At 43.9% G+C, this 23,663-nt stretch overlaps 1 protein-coding gene across 1 annotated transcript in view; it reads right to left on the minus strand.

The window, feature by feature from the left end:
* Window positions 1-545: 545 nt before the first annotated feature.
* SH3GL2 (SH3 domain containing GRB2 like 2, endophilin A1) overlaps window positions 546-23,663 on the minus strand; it is a 52,215-nt gene continuing 29,097 nt past the window's right edge. The window contains exons 6-11 of the mRNA XM_041004591.1: window positions 13,713-13,856; window positions 12,673-12,806; window positions 10,822-10,980; window positions 7,830-7,933; window positions 3,886-4,016; window positions 546-2,052 (exon numbers count right to left, since the gene is read on the minus strand). Coding sequence (XP_040860525.1) covers window positions 1,853-2,052; window positions 3,886-4,016; window positions 7,830-7,933; window positions 10,822-10,980; window positions 12,673-12,806; window positions 13,713-13,856 — 872 coding nt within the window. The 3' untranslated portion in view covers window positions 546-1,852. The remainder of the gene's footprint in view (window positions 2,053-3,885; window positions 4,017-7,829; window positions 7,934-10,821; window positions 10,981-12,672; window positions 12,807-13,712; window positions 13,857-23,663) is intronic.

A 23,663-nucleotide genomic window follows, 5' to 3' on the forward strand; every position in this document is an offset into this window, starting at 1 on the left:
ATAGAACTTGCTCATTCTCTTGGGAGTTCAGTAACTACATGGATATACTCCATGTATACCACTTCCCTGTCCCCACTTACCTCCTCCAGCACCAAACATACATATCAAGAACAAAGAATTCAGCTAGTTCTTTCTCTTGAGGAAGAAAAGAAACAGGGTGCCACATAATTCAAAATTCAAAATAAAAAATAAATATATAAGAAAAAGAAAAGAAACAGGGGCCAGCTTGACATAGTGTATTTTATTTGTCACTTTACATATTCTTCTGATGTCCCACTGATGATAATCTCACTGACGATAGTCCTTGTTAAAGGACTTTCTCTCCCCACCTTCTTAGTCCGTCTCCCAAGTTCTTTTTTCAGAGGTTACCTAGAGGATGCCAATGGTGAGGCTGGCTCAGTTCATGCTGCCGGAACTTCCCCTACATGCAGAGGTGGATTTGACATTGGAGCTATGCCTGCATCAGAGAGCAATGAGGATGAACCTTAATCCACCCATTATCGGACCCAAAGAACTGACACCAAATGAAGGGACACAGCCTGTGGTTCTGTCTTCAGCAGTATTTATTGGAAACAGCGATGCTTCCCATGGTGAGAGTTTATACATTAAGCAGTAAGATTTGCCTTTCACTCCACGTGATCCACTACCGGCAGGTGGCACATCAGAAGCAGCACATTTAAACCTCTGAAAGAGTCTGTACAGCTAGATAAATAGAACTCTGGATACCTAACAGGACTTTCATGGCTGATACAGGGGAAAAACACTGAAAGCTTACACACACCATTGTATACGAAATGGGCGTGGAAGAGGAAGGACAAATGTAAAAGTCATGACTCAACTGGGAAAGAGTTTTGCATATGCAGCTACATACCTTAAACTGCTAAGCACAAAAACCATCCTTATTTGGTCCTCATTGAGGGCAGAATACACACAAATGCTGTTCAAAGAACACGAGGTCAAGTCGGGAAGGAGACACGGACTGTCTGTGGAGTGGTGGGGAATGTTACTAGTACTCTTCTTACATCTCTGTGCCAAATGGATTCATAACACACGTGATTCATAAATAAAACCAAAGTGAAGATAGTTGTTCCCCCTTCCCTGTGCCCTTCAGACGTGGCCTAGATATATATACATGGTTTCTGTACAGCAAGAAATGTAAGCTTGGAAATCAGTTCTCTTCCCAGGTCCTCTCTTTTCAGTCCCTCCCACAGTATGCTGTCTTACTGAAAAGTAAATGGAAAGATGCTCTCTGACTTCAATACACAGGTTTGGGCAGAAACATGGCCGTACCACAAAAATAAGCAGAAGTGGGAGGAACAAGCTGGCTGTTCTCAGAGAATGTTGTGAACCCACAATGAATACTTCTCGTTCAGACCAGAAGACAATTTGCTGGTGAGAGGCTTTCTTCGACTACTCTGTGACTCACATACTTACTCGGGAAGGGAAGATGTGAAAGCAAGACCTTTCCCCTCTTTAAATGGAGAACTCGAGGCCTTGGGACAGCTCCTGGGTGATAGACAATATCTTCGGTAGGATAGTTTTGCTGTGATGTGGCTCATGGTCATATTCTAAGGAAACCACAGCCTCCTGAGAACTGTGTAAACTGTAAACAGACTACTAGCTGGTCTCAGGTGGCATTGGAAAAAGCACATGCCATGCCCACCAGGCTAGGAAGATACCATCCATCACCATGCCTCTTGTGGGAGTACACAAGTCAACCAGGACCCTGGCGAGGCTTGATGACTCGGACCACTGCAGCCTGCACTTGAGATGTGTTGTAAGCAGCGTTACCAAAGCAGTGGTTAAACGTAACTACCTGGGTCAAGAGGAGGAGAGCCAACCACGGAACTCCCTAATGGGGCAGAGCAACCAGGATTTCCACGTAATTGATGGGGAAAAAGCCCGACTGGCCATGAAGCATCCCTTCATACCAGTTTTCATCGATCTGATTAGTGAGTGTGATGATATCACCCTCCTTAAAACCCAATTCCCCTTCATTCTCAGGTTCAAAGTCGTACAGAGCTCGGCAGCAGGGCTGATCCATGGGGGCACCTAGGATTCAGAGCAGGAGAGAAGAACACAAAAGCACGTTTAACTCACAGCATCCAGCACCTGTGATACCCTCCTTTCTCTCCTCCTCACTCCTCTTCTTCCTGAGGCTTCTATTAGTGACTAAACCCCAGGGTCTGCTGCCTGGGCACCTTGCCCTCTACCAGTCTAGGAGAGCTTTCTCAGATCTTCGCAATTTCTGTTGTCAGAATGAAAAGTAGTCCTATGTATTCTTATGAAGGAAATTTTTGTAAAATTCTTACAGCAGAGCTCATTAATACTTGCCTTTATGATAACACTGACTGATGGGAGACTCAATGCCCCAAACTCTAACAAGATCTAGGTTCATAACACAGCATGGCCAGAATTCTTGCACTTTTAGGTCTCTGGGCATTTGAAATAGCACAACTAATTACATGGGTGATGCTTAGCTACGTCAGGATAATAGTTCTGTTTTCATGTAATATAAAATGTTAGCTCCAAGTTATTTTGTGTGATTCTGTACAAGGTGCTTTACTACATTTATCTAAAATTTGAAAGTAGACACTAATTCACATTATTACTGTGGCTGTTAAGCTAAATATAAAGCATATAATTTGGTAATATGTTCCATCTATAAATACGATCAGCACATTGAAACCATGGCATATAAAAATAACATATTTTATCCTGAGTAAAATACTGAAGGACAGAGTCATACCTTAAAAGACAGTTACTGTAAATGACCAGATATATTAATACAGCATGCAAAAATACATGCACATAGACTGAGACAAACGCTATAACCCCAGTACCAAGTAGACAACCTAGAACAAAACAATGGAATACATTTCTGATGTAGAGACACCAGAATATTAATGAGTCTCCCAGGCAAAGCGAAAAATGGGGTTGGTTTATGGGTCAGAAGAAGCACAAGGATAACCAAATTAACTGACTGGCCCTGGCAGCTGGCTAACTTTGTGGTTTGCACCACACACTGGGAGCTGCAGAGTGGAGCAAAAAGGACAAGAATGCCTCCTGGTGGTTCGGGCATCTCTCCTTTTGTTCTTAGGTTTCCTGAGAGCACCTTGACAAAAGTTTTCTATTATGGAACATCAAACAATGTGGAGACAGGAATCTATTATAGAACATCAAGCAATGTGGATACAGGAATAGAAACAAGCCACATCTTTAACATCCACATCTAGTTTAACACAGCTCCCACTTCAACTCGCTAAATGATAAGGTTCAAAATGTCAAGCACAAGCTTTTATTCAATCTGTGTTGTAGCAGGTGGAGCATGTGGCCACAGAAAGACTGTATCACCGGATTAGTAACAATATTTCTGATAGAAAAACATAATATAGCTACAATACAGCACAACAACCTTATGCTCCTGGTCACTCAATGTCCAACTCATGTTCCTGGAGCTACTGTCTGTGTGCCACAGGATCACATGTGGGCACATACGGCCAAAGTCTTTCATTTTGGTGCATGCTGGATTCACAAAAGGAAACAAACAGGAAGAAACAATGACGCCCTCCCAGCATCATACCTGTACGTTAAGGCGACTTACGACTGCAAATGAGGGTTAAAGGGTTAAGATGTTAGTGTGTACTGGCAACTGAGAATGAGATTAAGGGAAATACAAGGAGAGTTTGTTACAGATGTCTACAAGATGTGGGAGGTGAGGGCAAGAATTTCTTTACCATTGTACCTGATAAGCCACACTGCAAGAAATAAATTATGGTGTATTTCTTATGCAGCTAAACCTGACTGCCCCTAGGATTTCTGGAAAAGTGGCATCAGACTCACCAAAGGTGCCTGCAATGAAATCTGCAGGCCTAAGCCCCTTACCTGCTGGTTTAGGGGTGCCCGTGTGGGAGAGACCCCCATTGGGTTGAGTACTGTCTCCAGTGGGAAACTCCAGGCTCATTCGGGGTTTAGGCTGGTACTCTCTCCTAGGCTGAGATGAAGCTTGTCTTATTCTGCAGTGAAAAGAAAGAGTGGGGAGGAGGCTGAAGCCAAAGTAAAAAGAAAAGCAATACCACAACACTCGAGTCTCCCACAATCTTCCATGAACACGTGCAGGCAATTTGGGAAGGACACATCCGTGATCACAAGACGTCTCACCAGACCATACCCTTACTGCCTTCATTCTTTCTCTCCATTTCTCATTTCCTCCCACATACATATGGAGCTCTTTTTAAAAATATGTGTTTATGGGCCCAGCGCAGTGGCCTAGTGGCTAAAATTCTTTCCTTGAATGGACTGGGATCCCATATGGGCACCAGTTCTAATCCTGGCTACTCCACTTCCCATCCAGCTCCCCGCTTGTGGCCTGGGAAAGCAGTCAAGGACAATGCAAAGCCTTGGGACCCTGCACCCGTGTTGGAGACCCGGAAGAGCTCATGGCTCCTGGCTTCAGATTGGCACAGTACCGACTGTTGTGGTCTCTTGGGGAGTGAATCATCAGATGGAAGATCTTCCTCTCTTTCTCTCCTCCTATCTGTATATCTAACTTGGCAATAAAAACAAATCTTTAAAAAAATTTTTTTAATGTGTTTTCTTGAAAGGCAGAATGACAGAGATCTTCCATCCACTGATTTTTCCCCAGATGGCCACAAGAGTCAAGATCGGACCATGCTGAAGCCAAGAGCCACTTCCTTCACGGTCTCTCCTGTGGGTGTCACCATTTCTAGCACTGAGCCATCACCTGCTCTTTCCAAGGTACTTAAGCAGTTTAGACAACTTGGATTCTGATATGCAATGCAGGCATTCCAAATGGTGGCTTAAACCACTGTCACAACTCCTGCCCCTACTAAGAGTTGTTTTTGCAAATGTCTACCAGACTAGGAGCTACAAACACAAAATAAGATACATCTCCTGCCCTCAGGCAGCTTACAATCCACAGAGAAAGAGAAATGTAAACAACTGGATATCCTATGCTTAAGGAAGTTCTGTCACAGAGATGTATTTGGCAGGTACCACACAGGAACATGAAGGGTAGGGAGAGGGAGGGGTCCAGCACTTATGGGGAAGGCGTAAAAGTTTTAAAAAAAGAGAGAAAAATTACGCAGAAGTCAGAACAGAATACTAGGAAGGAGTAGGAGAACTGAGTTTAAGATACAGGGAGAGGTAGGGAATGAGGATGATAGGAGCAGAGTGGAAGGGTACAGACCAAAAAAATGTATCCTTTTAAAAAAGATCTATTTCAAATAATTTTGTAAATATTTTTATTAGAAAGAAAATCAGATGGAGAAGGAGAGAGAGAGAAAGGTTGGTTGGTTGATCTCCAAATAGCCACAATGGCTAGATCTGAGTTAATCCCAAGCCAGGAGCCAGGAGATCCTTCTAGGGCTCCCAAGTGTGTGAAGGGGCCCAAAAACCTGAGCCATCCTCCACTGCTTTCTCAGACCGTAAGCAGGGAGTTGGAAGTGAGAGCAGCGATCACTACAACTAGTGCTTACCTGGAACATTGACACTGCAGGTGGGGGAATCAGCCTACTGAGCCACCATGCTGGCTCCTTGACTGATTGGGTAGTTGGCTGGTTGGTTTATTGTTAAAGAAAAAAAAGAGAGATAGAACAACCTTCCACCTGCTTTTTCACTCCCCAAATGGTCACAAAATCCTTGATCCTGGGTCAGGATCAAGACAAATGCCAGGAGTTTCTCCAGTTCTCTCGTGTGAGTGTCAGGGACCCAAAGACTTGGGTCATCTTCTGTTGCTTTCCCAAGCATATTTCCAGAGAGCTGGATTTAAAGCGGAGGAGGCTGGCCTTGAAGCAGTGCAATGAGACCTTGGTGCTACAGGCAGTGACTTAACTCACTGTGACACAGCAACAGCAACAACAAATTCAATCTTACACATCACTAAACATCATTATGTACTTAGAACTACACCTCCAAACCATGTTGCACCTGTTAAAAACTAACTGAAAATTAAAAATTTTTTAAAAGCTCATTATTTTCCAGAATTTCAGATATTCAATAAATAAAATTCACAAGTGATCTGCAAGGATGGGGAAGGCTGAGGGCACAGTGCCTGCAGAATAGCACTGACTGTGAATTTCACGTGTGCTGTAAAGGAAGAAGAGGAAAGTGGTCCTTTCACATTTGACAGACAACACAAACACATAACACTTCCTGTGTGTTTTCATGGGTATGGTCTGAAGCTTTTTCTGGAAGCTTCAGTGCTGCGTACAGTTCCACAAGTGTGCACTGAAGGAGGTTACACAATCACAGCACTAATCCAGCAGATCCCAAGGAGAGGAGACAGCTGAGAATGCTAACAGGTGACGGTCTCAGCACAGTGGCTCTGTGTGACTAGCACCCCCATGATGTGATGAGCCATCTAATCAACCCCAGGAGTCTCATCTGACCAGGACATGACAATATCAGTCATTGAGGCAAGCCTTGGAAGTATGTTACATTTAGCAAAATCCTCCAGTTAATCTAGCTAAAGAAGATAATGCAAACTCCCAACTTAGGATGGTCTGAGTTCAGATTTTTCAATTTGATGATGGTGTGGAAGTAATACACACTCAATAGGAACTGCACATCAAACTCTGATCTTCACTGGGCTGGCAATGCACCATTGTCCTGCACTGTTATCAGGCTGAACAACAGCAGAGACCCACAGTTCTTAGCCAGCCTCACAGAAGGACAAAGCAACCGATCCTCTACAGTGTGCTAAGCTGTGCTCTACAGTAAATACAGTGTATTAACTGCATTTTGGACTTTATATTTAACAGGCTGCAAGCCTGTTGTAAGTCATGCCATATGCACATTGGGCCCCACAACTCCACAGGGCCTCATTCATGCAGAAAATGACTACAGCCTTACTGTGCAGTGTACCCAAGGAAGTGGAACAGGCATTTGGACATTACTGTCTCTGACTGTGGCAGAGTTTATCACTGTTCAGAAATACACATGGTCGAAGAGCTATAGGTGTTAAACCAGGTTATGTCTGACCCTGTGACGTGACCCTAGGCTAGCTACTTTATTTCCTGAGCCTCAGTGTGCTAATCCATTAGTTTATGCTAAAAATGTTTGGTTTGAGGTGGTTGGAGGCAGAATGGGGAGGATGAGAGGGGAAATCCCAGAGCCTATAGAACTATATCATGAAAAAATATATATTAGGGCCTGGCGTGGTATCCTAGCAGCTAAGGTCCTAAGCTAAGCACACACCAGGATCCCATGTGGGCACCAGTTTTAATCCTGGTGGCCCCACTTCCCATCCTGCTCCCTGCTTGTGGCCTGGGAAAGCAGCTGAGGATGGTCCAAAGCCTTGGGACCCTGCACCCACATAGGAGACACGGAAGAAGCTCCTGGCTTCAGATCAGCTCAGCTCTGGCTGCTGTGACCACTTGGGGAGTAAATCACTTGATGGAAGATCTTCCTGTCTCTGTCTCTCCTCTCTGTATATCAGACTTTCCAATAAAAATAATATTTTAAAAAAATTACTAGGCTTGCATGGCTAAGACTGACAATAAAATGTACTCAGCATTCACACGGAGTATCTGTTCTGCCAGCTGCGTCAGTTATTATCAGTAACATCCTGCAGCCCCACCTGTGGTAGGCAAAGGAAAATCAAAGCACAACTTTCATAAATACAAGATTAGATTCAATGTTACAAAATATAAATGGAACAAAGCACAAGTAAGTAAAAACAGCCTAGAAGATATCTTTGCAGGATCAGCAGGAACCTGGGCATTAGTTGGCCTACAACTGCATAGTCTTATTTTCATTTTTGTATCATTTTCTAATACAGAGATGAAAAAAATGAAAGTGCAAAATACCTTTCTTCCAGTCTGACAGTGACTTGCTGGAGGATCTGGACTGCCTGCTTGTGGTACTCCAGCTGGGCTTGCACCAGTGCAGAGAGCTGGCTCACCTGTTCGATCTGCAGATTGAGGGGGCAATCACTCATTAGTAACCAGGTCATGGTCTGTAAGAAGCAACTGCTGCCCTACAGTCTCCACATACATGATCCTGACACACAGCCCAGTGCCTGGGACTGCCGAGTCAGGCTAGGACAGACCCCGACACACAGCCCAGTGCCTGGGACGGCTGATGACTGCCTGCCGAGTCAGGCTAGGACAGACTGCTGGGTAAGTTCCAAACTGATTCAGAATCAGGAAGCATTCTAATTCTTAGAACTGTGTATACCGGTACATTAGTACCATGAGATGAAGCACAATTACTAAGAATCCTCACCAATATCAGTTAATCCTGTTTAAAAAGTCACATGCTTTGCTTAAATCTTGTCATTAGGAGTTGATTTCCCTAGATGATTTTTAAATTTGTATTCAAAGGTCAGATTTATACAGAAGAGAGGAAGATCATCCTTCCACTGGTTCACTCCTCAAGTGGCTGCAATGACCAGAGCTGAGCCAATAAGAGGCCAGGAATCAGGAGCCAGGAGCCTCTTCTGTGTCTCCTACGCGGGTGCAGGGTCCCAAGGCCTTGGGTCATCCTCCACTGTTTTCCCAGGCTACAAGAAGGGAACTAGATAGGAAGTGGCACCACTGGGATTAGAACTGGCATCCACATGGGATCCTGACACATGCAAGGCAAGGGCTTCAGCCATTAGGCTACCAGACCAGGCCCTGTATTCTTTTCAAACTCAGTTAACACAAGGCACAGAGAAGGCATTCTAGTATGATGGAAAAACCCGTGCTTCTGAGTGCCATTTGTTATGTCAAGACATTGAATCACGTGAATCTTGAGTTCATTCCAGTTTTTATGTTCTAAGCATCCTTGCCTACTTTTTTCGTGTATCTGTCTTGTGTTGTGACTAAGCTGAAGTGTGGCCTCCACATCAACAGAGCCGACGATGCCTCATTAGTGTGGAGTTGGGGAGCCACACTCTTAGGTCACCCTAAGACGCACAGTAATCCTCTTGAGTGGTTAGCAGGGCATGCATTCGTTCGGTTAATGCAAGTCATGCTGTTTATGCAGTATGTTCACAGGTGACACAAAAGCTATGATATGCTCAGCATGCCTCCCGTGCTACTATTACCTGGAGTCAGGTAATGTGTTGGTTAATGTTAGGTGTCAATTTGACTGGATTAATGAACACTAAAAAGATTGGTAAATTAATATCCACAAGGATACTTTCGGGAAGGAACGACATATGGAATCAACAGACCAAGTAAGAAAGATCTTTCCTTACTCAATGAGCCTGTTAAGCAAGAACTGGGTTTAAAAAAAAAAAAGCACATACTCTTGTCCACCCTCATTCTCTCCTTCCCTGTCTTGGGGCTGCTGTTCTCATCTTTTCCTGCTCTTGACCATCACAGCTCCTGGTTATCCAGCCTCGAGGCTCTCACACTTCACTAGTGTCATGCCTGACTCCAGGCTCTCAAGCTTCCACCTTCAGGTAAGTTACAGGATGAGTAATAGGCCTAGCAGTTAGGATGCTGCTTGGGGTGCCGCCTCTGGTTCTATCAGAGTGCCTGGGTTCCAATGCCACCTTCCTGTTAATGCACAGCCTAGGAAACAGCAGGTCATGATCTCCAGCAGTTGAGTCCTAGCCCCCAGTGTGGAGGACCCGGATTGAGTTCTTGGCTCACCACTGCCATGCTGAGCATTTGGGGAACAAATCATCATGTGGAAACTCTTTGTAACTCTACTTCTTTCTGTGTGTAAAAGAGAAAGAGAAAGAAAGAAAGAGGAAGAGGAAGGGAAAGAGAGATTGTGAAAGAGAGGAAGAGAAAGAGGAGGAGAAAGAGAAAGGAAAAGGAAGAGTGGGGACAAGAACCAAAGGAAGGAAGGGATAGAAGAAGGAAGGGATGGAGGGAAGGGAGAAGGGAGAGAGGAAGGTAGGCAATAAGGGGAAGGAGAGGGAAGGGAAGGTTAGAGGGAGGTTACACCTTCACGATCCCAGGTTCTGAGGCCCTCAGAGTTCAACTAGCCTGGGCCTGGCCATCAGCTCCTGTGATTCTTTCTCTAGCAGAAACCATATTGTAGGACTTCTCAGCCTCCATAGTCTGATGAGACAATTCAACTGATAATCCTGTCTTACGTATCTACATCTATATGCATATCCTCTTGGTTCCATTTCTTTGCAGAACCATGACTAACACAAATAGTAAGTAGGCTGAGGATCTCTACAGATCATGGCAGAAACTGGTCAGAAACAGATGGGGTGCGAATGGGAGATGGACAAGAGCAGGAGAGCTGCCTTAACAGGTCTTTACACAGGTCAGAAGAAACTGCCCGTAGCTTTGAAGTAAGCACTGTTTAGCATTATGTTAAACTACAGAGAGAAATGTTTACATGTAGTTTCCTGAAAATATGAAGGTAAATATTAAAGCATTTGCCACATGTAATATCCATGCTATAAGCATTTATCTCAATAAAAAGTCATTTGTCAAATGAAATGTCAATTTCTAAATAGAGAAAACCTTCATCCATGTGGCACACTCAGTTCTGAATGGATGTTCATGGGTATTCTTGGAGAATCTGGACTTTATCTGCCCTATATTTCAATAGAATATTTTTTAAAACTTTGGATTTATGGTTCATCAGAATCATTTTTAATCTTCCCACTACTATTAATATTGTAATATTGAGTAGTAGACAAAAATGGGTTAATGTGACCGATAAGAATATTTATTCTTTTTTTCAATCTCCTTTATCACTTGAAATTATTTCAAAGTACCATCTACTGAAATTTTCCTTACATACCGTAAGCAGGTATCAACATTTTCAATGAGACAATGTTTACACATTAATCTTGTACCCAAATGATAAAATTAAATTCACGGCCACAGGAGGGTTACTTACATCCATCTCCAAGAGGTTGAACATGCTTGACTCAGCAATCTCTTTGGACTCATCGAATTTCTCCAAGGCCTGACGGAGCTCTTCATCCGGAATCTTGCCTTGCCGTTTCTTCTTATAGTCAAAGTCCAGGCGACGACCTTCCAATTTCTTCAGATGATGCTAAAAAAGTCCATGGCAAGACAAAGCCTTGGGAATACTGAACAAAAAGGCCATTCACAGCTCCTTTCCCCTCATGCATATCAGCTCGTGAGATGAGGACAAGCTATATTTTACAGTATTACATCATTAGAGAAACGAAGACACCTGCATCTGTGAGGCAATTGGCTTCCAAAGGCAAAATGAGGGGAGGATCCTTAAAAACCATTAAGAACAAAAAAAAAACAATTATGGGAAATACCACTGCCCTTCTTTTCTTTGCAAGCTGGACTACACCCTTTCCAGCCCATGACATCAGCAGGCAGTATGTATAAACACCCCAAAGACACCTCAGAGGATCATACATTCCTGTCTTTGAGAGAAACAGCATATCATGAAAAGGGCAAGGAAGACACTTTCCTCACAGTCATGTGAGAAAGAGTGATATTATTACATTTTGGCTGCTAGAATGTGAAGGGACTTTAATCTTTGAAGCTGTCTATTAGAATCATGTAAATTGCTTCTGCAAAATGTAGATTCCTGACTGTGTGAATAGGAATATGCTGCTGAGCCAAGGCCTTAGGAAGCCATACTGTAGCACCTGACTGATGGGGTTTCCAGGGCACCACGGGCTACATTTAAGCTTCCCCCTCAACAGATGATGCAAATAAATCACAACTGTACATCACAAGAGCATGTCGCTAATGTTCCACACAAACATTCAATCCCTCCTGGCATCACTCACAGCCTCTTCTCAACCTCTCATGAACAGGGAGGAAAAAAGCAATAGTCGAGTATAGTGAAGAAATGAGAAAGAGGGAAGGAAAAATAGTATCCTAGGTACTTCCTCCCACTGCCCCATCCATGCCCCAACCCAGATCAACTTTTGGAAGGAAACACGTTGCTTTAAATCATCTGAACTTATTTGCAGTAATGTATAGGGCAGAGCACTGAGGTCTGGCCAGTACTTTGGATCCAGAGTATGGTCTGCACTAACCATGTGTCCCTGAAAAAAGCTGTAGGACTGGATAAAACTCAAACTAGAATAAGGAGATGTACGTTTATGGTCTGGCTGCACATTTTACAGTAATCAAATGAAATTTTATACAGGTTCAATAAACATATGTACATGACTGAGTGAATAATCAAACACCACAGGCCCAGCTACAAAGCCAGTTCAAATGTATTATTAGAAATATGAACAGCTTCATATGCTTTCAAAAGGAGATAGCTGAGTATCTTCCTAAATCCCAACAGCCAATACAGAAATTTAAAAAACATCTGCTTGTAGAGTGAAGGAGGTAGAATAGTTATTTATTTAGGCTAATAGCCAGTACAAGAAGCATTCTAGGGAGTAAAATATACCCAGGTAACCACTCTAACAGAATTTTATATTCTCAGGGGAAAAAAATACTATAATTGTGGAGAAAAAAAAGTTTGGAAAAAAAACTATTCAGTGTGAAAAATAAACTTAGAGAAGTAAAATGTAACTTTCCTACGTGGTACATCACAAGGAGCCAAAGCACACTGAATTGCTGGCTGTGGGCCCGGATGATGTTCTGCAACTACATGCCCAGCACCAAGAACAAATACAGTAGCAAAAAGCAAAAGATAAAACAAAACACACAAGAATAAAACACAGGGCTTCCAGAAGAAGCAGGCATGGCATCTGCACGACTTCAAGGGCCTGCCTCCCAGAGGACTAGCTGCACATACCTGAATTTCCCTCAGATCTTTGTCGTGAAGATTCTGAAGGGGGTCAATGAAGTTCTGCTTCACTTCCATGTCCAAAGAGTCTTTCACCTCCGAAAGTTCCCGCATAGCCTCGCCTACCTCACCAAGTGCTGGGCCTAGGAGAGGAGAAGCAAGCTTTTGGCATGAAAGAGCAAAGGTGGCAGGCATCTGCGAATTACTACATCCCTTCCCAGGCAAAAGCTCAAGACTACCACCTGTCACCCAGGAACGACAGGCAAGAGGATGCTTTAACAGTAAATGTGCAACTGCTACTCTGCATGGAGGTGAGTCCCAAAGGAGAGGAGGTGAAGGGATAAATCACATCTCCCCTGGGGCAATGGAATTAGGAACACCTCACAAGTGAGCTATGACATGAGAGAAAGCCAAGGGACACAGTTGAATCATTCTAACTGTGATGGCTCATTCTGCCTCAGTCTTTGCCTGACACACCCACAGAATGTGCCGAGGGCACCGGGATGTGTCAGCCAAAACTGTGAGGAAGACTGGGATCACAACATGGAAAAAGCAGAAAAGTCAAACTCCTAAAGCTAAATAACCCTAAGAATGATGTAAGTTTGGCCTAGAGGATAAGACCTCCACATGCCTCATTGATGTGTCTAGCTTCAAATGCTAGCTCCAGCTCTGGACTCCAGCTCTGTACTAAAACGTGTTCTGGGAAGCAGTAGTGATGGCACAAGTGGCTGGCTTCCTACCACAGATGGAGGCTCCCAGCTTTGACCCAGTCCAACCCTAACCATTTCAGGCCTTTACGGAATGAACTAGTGGATGGCACAGCACGTGAGGTTGTTCACATTCACCTTCTCTCTAGCCTCCTGCCCTCTTCAACAGTAATAAATAAATAAACAAACACATACATACAACAGTAACAGTTCTGAAAATAAAATTTTGACCCCTGTGTAAAGTTCTAAAACCTGAGAATCAAAATACAAAACCTGCTGACTCCATTCGCAGACTGATTCCTGGATGATCAACAGAATGAAAATATGAGAAACACTCCTTACCAAAGTTGCAGTCATCTCCAAGCTCTCTCCCAAACTTGAGCATGGCCTCTGCAAGCAGAGCCTCCGCCTGAGGGTAGCCTGGCCCCTTCTCCTGGCCACGGATTTTTGACATGGTGTTGATCATGCTGAGCTTAGCTCGGGAAGCTGAGGACAAACAGAACAGGCTTTTAAAGGTGGTGAAGTGACACAGTGACAGCAAGCTCCACGTGGCCCATGGAGCAGCTCAACTACCGCAGATCAGTCCACTCCCTGCAACTGTGCAGTGGAGGGTAGGGGTATGTCTACATTAACAATAGAAAGCCCAAACTTCTGTTTTCACTTGAAATCTTTTGCAGCACTAGACAGAAAGGCCAAAGCTATTTCTGATGAAAGATGCAGGTCTCTGATCTCATCACAATTTGGTCATCCCTGACCCCTTCTTAATGTAGTGATGGTGCACACCACCTCCCCCTGTGATGAATTCTGGAGAACAGTTTGAAAACTCCTGGATCATCTCTGTGGCTAATTTTCATTTTATATCTCCATTCTAACTGTCTCTGGATAGAAGAATGTGATGGTAAATACCTGCAGCGTAAGCATTACATCATTATCTATATTATAACATTATTACTTTATGCAAGTTTACATACTACTTCTCAATGAAGATTCTGATTATAAACAGACACTAAAAGCAAAAAAAAAACCCTGCATTAATTGAACATTAATTGCATCTGAAAAATTAGTTTTGCATCTAGGCATCTAACTTGCTTTCTTTAATTTTTATACAGTACCTATAAAATTTCTATAGTTTTTCATATGAGAGAAATATTTGTACCCCATTTCTGCTAGGGCTTATTTCATGATAGCTAAGATAAGGAACCAAGAAGAAGCCTGTTTCCCTACATTGCACCCATTTTCTAGATCTCATACTTCTCACTTTTCCTAATTTATAACCTCTTCCCTCTTTTCAGCAGCATTTACAGTCATAATTTTAATCCACTGGCTTAATGTGCCACTAATCATAATATTCAATAGGTAAAAAGAAAGACGACAGCACCACGTTCCGACTAGAGTATAAACATAGGATAAAATGACAAACCTATCCAAAAGTGACCATTTCATTCCTATACGATTTTATGTGTTTGATATTAGCTACACCATATCAGAGAAAACATATTTGGCTTTTGAAACTGGTTTATTTTGCTAACCCTAATGGTTTCCAATTCTATTCATTTTTTTAAAAAAAGATTTATTTATTTTTATTGGAAATGCAGATTTACAGTGAGAAGGAAAGACAGAGAAAGATCTTTAATCTTTTGGTTCACTCCTCAAATGGCCACAATGACCAGAGCTGAGTCAGTCCAAAGACAGGAGCAAGGAATTAGGAGCCAGGAGTTTCTTCTGAGTCTCCCATGCATGTGCAGGGTCCTAAAACTTTGAGCCATGCTCTACTGCTTTCCCAAGCCACAAGCAAAAAGCTGGATGGGAAGTGGAGTAGCTGCAATATGAACTGGTGCCCATTTGGGAACCTGGCACTTATAAGGTGAGGACTACCCAATTGAGCCATTGTGCTGGGCCTCATTTTATCCATTTTCTATCCATTTTGTTACAAAAGAGGATTTCATTCTGTTTCGTGGTCTAGAGTATTCCATAGTATATGTGTATAATATTTCCATTATCCAATCACCCACTGATGTATTCTTGGGTTGTTTCTATATCTTAACTATCATGAAATAAGTCCTAGCAGAAATGTGGTACAAATATTTCTCTCATATGAAAACTTTATAGGTATTTTAGGTGGGTCTCAGGATGGGGCGTCTCATGCCTGGATCCCAGACGCCAGCCACCATGTGCACATGGTAAACTATCCCCAGGTTTGTCTGGGCTCCAGGAGCTGCTCCCTTCGGGATGAGTACATGAGGGAGGAGGTCTCTGTGACTGGGCAGATCTGGAGCCCACCCGCCGACCTCATTGGGTGGTGAATGGGATTGGGGAGGGGCATGATCTTGGGCCCGGGAGTTTAAACTTCCAGCAGCCCATATGTGGGTATAGAGCAGCCATAGCTGGGCTGAAACATCCAACAGCAAGGACCAGTTTGGGTTTAAAACCAGTCAGGAAAAGCCACTGTTTCTACTAGGACAGGAGGTGAACTGAGTAGGGCTGGTCCATGGACCCACTGGTATGCGCAAAATCTGGCATGGGGAGAGGTTTTGACGGAGGAGCTCCACTGTGCTTCTAGGACTGGGCAGGACTGAGTGAACCTTAGCCCACAAGCAAAAGTAGAGACCAGGATGGAGCACAGGTCATGCCGAGCTAGGCTCTTGCACCTGCTGGTCTGTGTGAGACAGGAATGCTAAGCCACAGTGTCTGATAAAGGGGTCGGGACTTATGAGAGGCTGAGTCACAGCAACCATTGGCATGCACGTGATCTATGGCTAGGAACAGGCCTGGTTGTGGAGCTAAGGGGACACCCTAGCTGGGTGGAGGTTCCCACCAAGGGGCGCATGGGATGGAATGGGGGCTGTGTTCTGATCAGGAAATGGTTGTATCTCCTTTGGCACAAGTGTGGACTGGGACTGGATGCACCGAGCCGGGCCAGACTCCAACACCGTCTGGTGTCCTGGAGGACCAGGGTAGACATGGGATAGAATAGGCTAGGTCTCAACCCCTACTGAGCCATGTGTGAGCCATATGTGGGTATGGACAAGCCATGTCTGGGATGAAACATCCAACAGCAAGTACCAGTTTGGGTTGAAGGCCAGTCAGGAAAAGCTACTGTTCCTACTAGGACAGGAGGTGAACTGAGTAGGGCTGGTCCATGGACCCACTGGTATGCGCAAAATCTGGCATGGGGAGAGGTTTTGACGGAGGAGCCTGGGCAACTCATCTGGCAGGACACTGACCTGGCAGGTAAGCGCAAAAAACATGATAGGAAATAGCCCAGAACAGGCCATGGAAAGTTACCCACTGGCATACATTTGGCATGGGTTGGAGGCAGACCAAGCTGAATCAGTTCACATCATCCACTGGCGAATCCGAGCACCAGAACAGTGTGGGTTGAGCCAGGTTCGGTCACAACAAAAACCAGTGCACAATATGGAATGCCAAGGTGAGGTTACCTGTACAGGATGTGACCGCAGACCCCAACAAGCACTGTGAGAACCGGGAAGAGAGGGGGTGCAGCCAGCACGGGGATATGAAGGGATACCCTTGCTGGACAGCTACTCCCACTGGAGAGCATGAGCTGGGATGGCGGCAGACCAGACTAGGCAGGGCTACAACACCTGTGCGCCTCATGTGGACTTGATCAGGGAAAAGCCAGGTTGGGCTGATTACTCCTACTGGTACAAACAAAATTAGAGTGGGTGAGGGTTGTTTGGGCTTAGCCACAGCATTAGCTTGCAGAAATTGGCACTGGGGTCTAATTCTGTCAAGTCAAACCACAGAACTACCTGGAGAGTGCATAATCTGGGAGTGGGAGAGGCCTGGAAAGGAAATAGTGGGCTCCTCCCTCTTGTGTTACCACTTCCATGGGAGGGCATGAAAACTAGGACAGGGGCTGGGGTGGCTAGACAGACACCCAACAGCATTGTGTGGGCTGCATAGTGGAGCTGGTTTGGTGGAACAAAGCTTTAATATCCATCGACATATACGAGAGCCAGATGGGGTATGGGACAGACTGGACTAACATGCTACACATACTGGCACATCAGGGTAGGGGGCAGGCCTGGTCGGGTTATAGTGGGTTGCTCCAACTAGGCTGCGGCTCCCACTGGTTTATGTGAGGGCCGAGTATGTGCTGGGCAGAACCAGGCTGGACTGCAACACCCATTGGTTCCAGTGGAAGCCGGGGCTGAAAACAGAACCAACCCAGCACTTGCAACTACCAGCTGATTAGGGCGATGGACTGTGCTGGGTCCTGTAATTGCTAGTACATACAAGAATCTGGTATGAGAACACTTCAAAGTTTCTTTGGAGATATCCCCAATCAAAATGCTGCACTCAGAACCCTAACCAAGAAAAGACAGAAGACAGAACAGGTCAATCAACCATCTCAGCTATTATGTTGGCATCGAAATACGAGGCAAATAGAGACTCTATGATGGACTATGTCAATCATTGGATTCTACAAAGACTTCATCATACTTGGAGTGGCAAGATTGGCAGTAATTCAGAGCTATTCAACTATCTAAACGTCTTGAGCAGGACTCTTGGCATGCACCCCTCTTTGGGAACTCTGGGAAGGCATCAGGTGGCTGTCCTCCATCACAGGATATGGAGGCGGTTGGGAGGCTGGGTGTGGCTTCTCTCTTTGTATCCCCCTTCCCACCTAGATGCAGGTAGGAAAAAAAGACAGAAAATGTGAAAATTGTGGTCTCACCTACTTTCCTGCAGCCCTTGACCCTTTGCACCCTAATCAACTATGTAAAAAAATCATCAAAAATAGGGCCCAGCACGGTGGCGCAAGTGGTTAAGGTCCTCGCCTTGCACGCCCGGGATCCCATATGGGCGCCGGATCTAATCCCGGCAGCCCCACTTCCCATCCAGCTCCCTGCCTGTGGCCCAGGAAGTCAGTCGAGGACAGCCCAAAGCTTTGGGACCCTGCACCCGCGTGGGAGACCCAGAAGAGGCTCTTGGCTTCGGATCGGCATAGCATTGGCCGTTGCGCTCAATTGGGGAGTGAATCATCGGACGGAAGATCTTCCTCTCTGTCTCTCCTCTCTGTATATCTGCCTTTCCAATTAAAAAATAATAAAAATAAATCTTTAAAAAATCATCAAAAATAAATTTTTTCAAAGGACATATTTGCAAAGTCTTTTCCACAACAAGCCATGTCTGGACCAAGAAAGCCATTGTCTACCTTCAAGGTACTCACAGTGAAAGGAGTCATCAACATAAATAGTGGCCAAAAAATATGGTCAAGACTGACAACTAGTATGCACAAGGTACTAGAGTGAATAACAGTGCAAAAGGAATCAAACCCACACAAGATGCTAAGAGACACATAATGGAGGAATGAACAAAGATAAACAGGGATTGAAGGAACACAGAATTTAGCCCACCAGAGTTAATTCCTTGAAGTTCTGCTTTGAACAATCTACTTGCCAAAGCATGACAATTGGTTGTTAAGCTGCTTATATCTTGCTTCTGTTAGCTGCTCTCTGGTAAGTGGTAAGTGTGTGTGTGTGTATGTTTAACATATTATGATTGATCTCTAAATTCACATTAAATACTATTCAATTATGATGAGTCTTATTTTTAACCAATTATATTTTGTATGTGTTCTTTTTCAAAAGAAGAAAGAACGTCATATTCTATTATTTCTTCAAATGACCTAGAGTGCTTTTAATCCAGATTATTTTAAGAAATTGAATAGTAGGAATCAAAGAAGATCTGTAGGAAGTGTATCTACTCCTGAATAAAAGTAGGCCCCCAATAAAACTGCTAAATATTCCTAGACAGTAAAATACTTGACTCCCTACCACTGTCTCTATCTGTAACGCCATGACACACATACAGCAGGGGCTGGAGTCAAGACGATAGCTGAAGGACTATATTATGGTAAAACATGGGGACAACGGGGAGGAAAGATCAGGGAAGGAGGAAAGAGAGGGCAAAGGGAGAAACCCTATACCCATAAAACTGTAACACAGAAAATTTGAATATTTTTAAAAAGAAATTGGCTTTTAAATTCATTCAGAATCTCACTGAATTTTTACTAAAATTTTTGTTGTTAGTGAAAATTTTGTGTTCCAGAGAAAATATCAAACCTCTGCATTAACTGTCTTTTAAATATGAGCTAATTGTTTCAAGTGGTACTTTAAGAAACTGATAGTGGGCCTGGAAAATAAGAACCTATGAGAGCCAAATTCCCATGATGCAGCCTCAGCCTGGGCCAGGGCACATGCCTTTGAACGACTAAATTTTGGTCTTCTGAGTGATCCAATGCTTCACTTGTGAACTGACTTTCCCTCAGAGTTTTCTCATGTCTGAAAATCCACTGTCATTATTCCACTGTCCGTTTGCTTAGTTTCAGTTGCCCACACATGGTTTACTGCAGGCATAGACCCCTGACAGGACCTCTGCCCTAGGCTCTGAGATAAGCTCAGGTGTTCTGATGTATGGACATCCCAGTGAGGCTGGCACACAGCCGTGCACACTGGGGGGGTGGGGGGGGCTTGATGCGTATCTGCTGACAGCATGAAGTCAGCAAAGGGCAGCTATGCATGCTCACGAGCAGGCTCATGTGACTGGCAGTCTCCTGAAACAAAGCAGAGGACATGAACTATGCACATTTTGCTTCCTTGAAAAATAAAAAGGTACAGCAATGTGATAAACATTTTGAAAGAAAACACTTGGCCCTGTTGACAGCAGCACTGTACTGCAGTCACTAAGTGAACAGATAATAATTTTGAAAATTGCAATATAATCCAAGTTTAAGTATAAATGCAAATAAAACATGAAACATTTAAAAAGACTGATTGATTTGTTGATTGATTGACATTGGAAAGGCAGACTGATAGAGAGAAGGAGATAAAGATCTTCTGTCTGCTGATTCACTCCTCAAATGGTAACAATGGCCAGAGCTGAGCCAATTTCTAGGCCAGAAGCTTCTTCCAGGTCTCCTATGAGGTGCACACACCCAAAGCTATGCGCCATCCTCTTCAGCTTTCCCAGCCTACAAGTAGGGAGCTGGATGGGAAGAGGAGCAGCTGGGCCATGAACTGGCACTCATATGAGATCCCAGGATGTATAAGGCAAGAATTTAGCCACTGGGCCACTGCGCAGGGCTATAACACAAAATTTTAAAACCAACAGAATCATGGATCATAAAGTTGAGACAAATTCATCAAAAAGCAAAAAGAAACAAAAAAAGAAGCAAAGAATCATCATCAATCCTGCAGGTCTAGTAACTGAAGAACAGAAGTTATGGAGAGAAGGAATGGAGAAATAGGAATTTAAGTGACAACTTTTGATAAATTCAAGAAAACTTCCTGGAACCCAAGAACAAGTAGTTTCAGTACAGACACACCTACTAAATGTGTAGCCAAATGATAAGAAGTTCACACCAAGCACTATCAATATGAAATTTCAGAACAAGGAAGGCAAAGAGAAGTTCCTAAAATTTCTGAGAAACAGATACAAACAGCAAGAACAAGATGGTGACTGAATATGAGAAATGAATGACTAACAGAAGAAATTTTCTTAGAAAACAATAGACACAAGTCCATACACCTTAAGCAAAATAACTCCTAAGTCTATACTTATCAATAAATTATACAAGTACAATGGATTACTCTACCAAAAGAAGGCTATAAATTAGGAAAAGTGGGAAGTATGAGATTTACAAAATTGGTGCAATGTAGGGAAACAGGCCTTAGGAATCCACAAGACAATGACACAAGTAGATTTCAAGATAGTCCCTGCATATCACACGTCCAGGGCAAACACAGCAGGTACTATACACAAGTAGGTGTGTGGCTCAGGGTACTTTGAACCAAAGGGAAGCTACATGTTCCCTGCTGTATGGGATGATTCTGAGGTATGCATCATGACCCTCACTCCTCCAGAGAGATCAAGTTGCCAGTGCACACCAATGCAGCATTCATGGGCCTCCATCCATCACTGCACTCCTACCAGGGGTTTCTGGAATCACTTCTCATACCAGCCATGTGTGCTCACACTGGTGCTTCAAGCTTTGCTTCTGAAGAAACCAAGACTACCCAGAGCAAGGCAGCAACCAGTGTAGTATGAAGCATCTACGTATCTCATACATGATGAAGACCTGACATGCTGTCATGTGTGGACAGGGAAATTCATATGCATGAAAGAGGGAAGAATTCAGAGAGGTTCACAGAATTTTAAAGAAAAAAAATGAGAAAAAGATGAACTTCAGGAAAACAAAGAAGTTGTGCAAGAAAGGAAATGCAATGCTGTTCTGCACATCTCAGCTTCGAACAACACTGTCAGTGGACAAAATTTTAACACTGAAAACTACTCTAAAATATCCTACCATAACAACTTTGGCAAATATGAGTAGAGAGCCATCACTAGTCTCCAAACTAAAAAAAAAAAAAAATCATACAGACAACACCTGAAATGGGAAAAGCCTGTGGCGCAGTTTTAGGACAGGAAGCAAAGCCACCGACATTGGAAGTCTCCAACGCATCGCCTCGGGAACCGGCAACGAGGGAAGACCTGCTGCTCCATGGAGACTGCTCTTCTTAAAAACTGGCCTTGGCTGTTTCTGTCGTTTTAAATAAAATGTTCATGTCATGCCAGCTCCACGTTTTCACAACTGACACCCTGGTTACCCACCCTGGAAGGCAGAGACGATGGATCCATTATTTGAATCACTGACGCTCTTCTGTGAGGTCCAGATGTTAATGCAGGCTTTGGCCTTCCTACTGTGAGCACTGTGAGGGATGTGTTTGAGGACTGAACCAGCAGATAGAAAACATTCTTTGATCTCTCTGTCTTACTCTTTCTCCCCCACTCCCAACTTATTAAAAAAATTTTATTTTTATTGGAAAGTCAGATATACAGAGAGAAGGAAAGACAGAAAGGAAGACCTTCCATCTGTTGATTTGCTCCCCAAGTGGCTGCAATGGCTGGAGCTGAGCCAAACCGAATCCAGGAGCCTGGAGCTTCTTCTGTGTCCCCCAGACAGGTGCAGGGTCCCAAGGTTGTGGGCTGTCCTTGAATGCCTTCCCAGGGCACAAACAGGGAGCTGGATGGGAAGCGGGGTCACCGGGATTCGAACCAATGCCCATATGAGATCCTGACTCGTTGGCTGCTAGGCCACCATGCCAAGCCCCCAACTTTCTTTCAAAAGAAAACAAATAAAATTAAAAGTTAAATATTCCTCACTTCTTTTTTTCCCCTCAGAAAAACAGGCTATTTAAAATAAGAGCTAATCTGGATGTACCCTCACAGCCTGGACACTTTCTCACCTGGGGTCTTTCACCACAAAGTTTGTTCACTGTGGTAAGGACAACTGGCCAGGAAGGCAAAAGTTAACAGTGTTTATTAGCAGGTGAAATGCTCCCAAAAGAACCTGATTCTGCACCCTGGTGATTTCTGGAAGGCAATTTACTTGGTGAACTGGAACAGCAGGAAGCAATCCAAGATGACTGTACAGGGCTGACCTATTTCCCCTGAATGGACATTTACGATTTGTCTTCAGCTTTTTGACCTCAAAATCTTAAAGTCAAATAAATTGGGTGAGTAGAAGCTCAGCCTTAGTTACCTGCCAACTCCATGACCCATAGCATCTGTGATGTGTTTTCTAACTGTGGGGACAGCTGAGGTTGTACAAACCCTGGAGGAAGTAAAACAGAGGCTCTGCTCATGCTGAGTTATTTCCCTCCGACCTAAATAAAAGTGTTGTCTGTGTGAGTCACCACTCAGCTCTGCTAAAGCAGCCTATCTGGTGTGGCAACTAGCTACGAGTGCTGGAAACTCGGTATCTTGGCTATGTCTTTTATTATTAACACCACCACCATCATCATCATCGTCGATATTATTCATTCTTAATCAAGTTGAACAAACATGGAAACAAGCCACAAGATCTTGCCATTCACAGAAGCCAGAGCAGTCCAGTAAATATTAGCTTTGAACTCATTGAGAGCATAGGTAAAACTCTAAGCTATAAATCCTGCTAACCGTGTAACCATGAAATTGATCTCATTGACACAGTGAGCATCAGGATTCAATGATAAACAGCAGTCTTCCTCCCAGAGTGCAGAATGGACATCACCCACAGGGGCAGCTCGCCGCCTTCTCCCTCCCAGGCTTGCTCTCCAGGAGTATGTGCCAGTAGGTACTTGCTATGCTGGTAATATGGTTGTGCAGGGAGCTGTGTTCCCTCAAAAAATCTCTTCCCTGCAAGTTCCATGGACCAAAGAGAATTCAAGCTTGTGCAAGATTTGGGAGAGGACAGTGAGGCAGGAACCTAAATACCTGGAAGAC

This window comes from Ochotona curzoniae, unplaced genomic scaffold (genome assembly GCF_017591425.1).
Source record: "Ochotona curzoniae isolate NIBS_2020 unplaced genomic scaffold, NIBS_Ocur_1.0 scaffold_3208, whole genome shotgun sequence".
NCBI lineage: Eukaryota > Metazoa > Chordata > Mammalia > Lagomorpha > Ochotonidae > Ochotona > Ochotona curzoniae.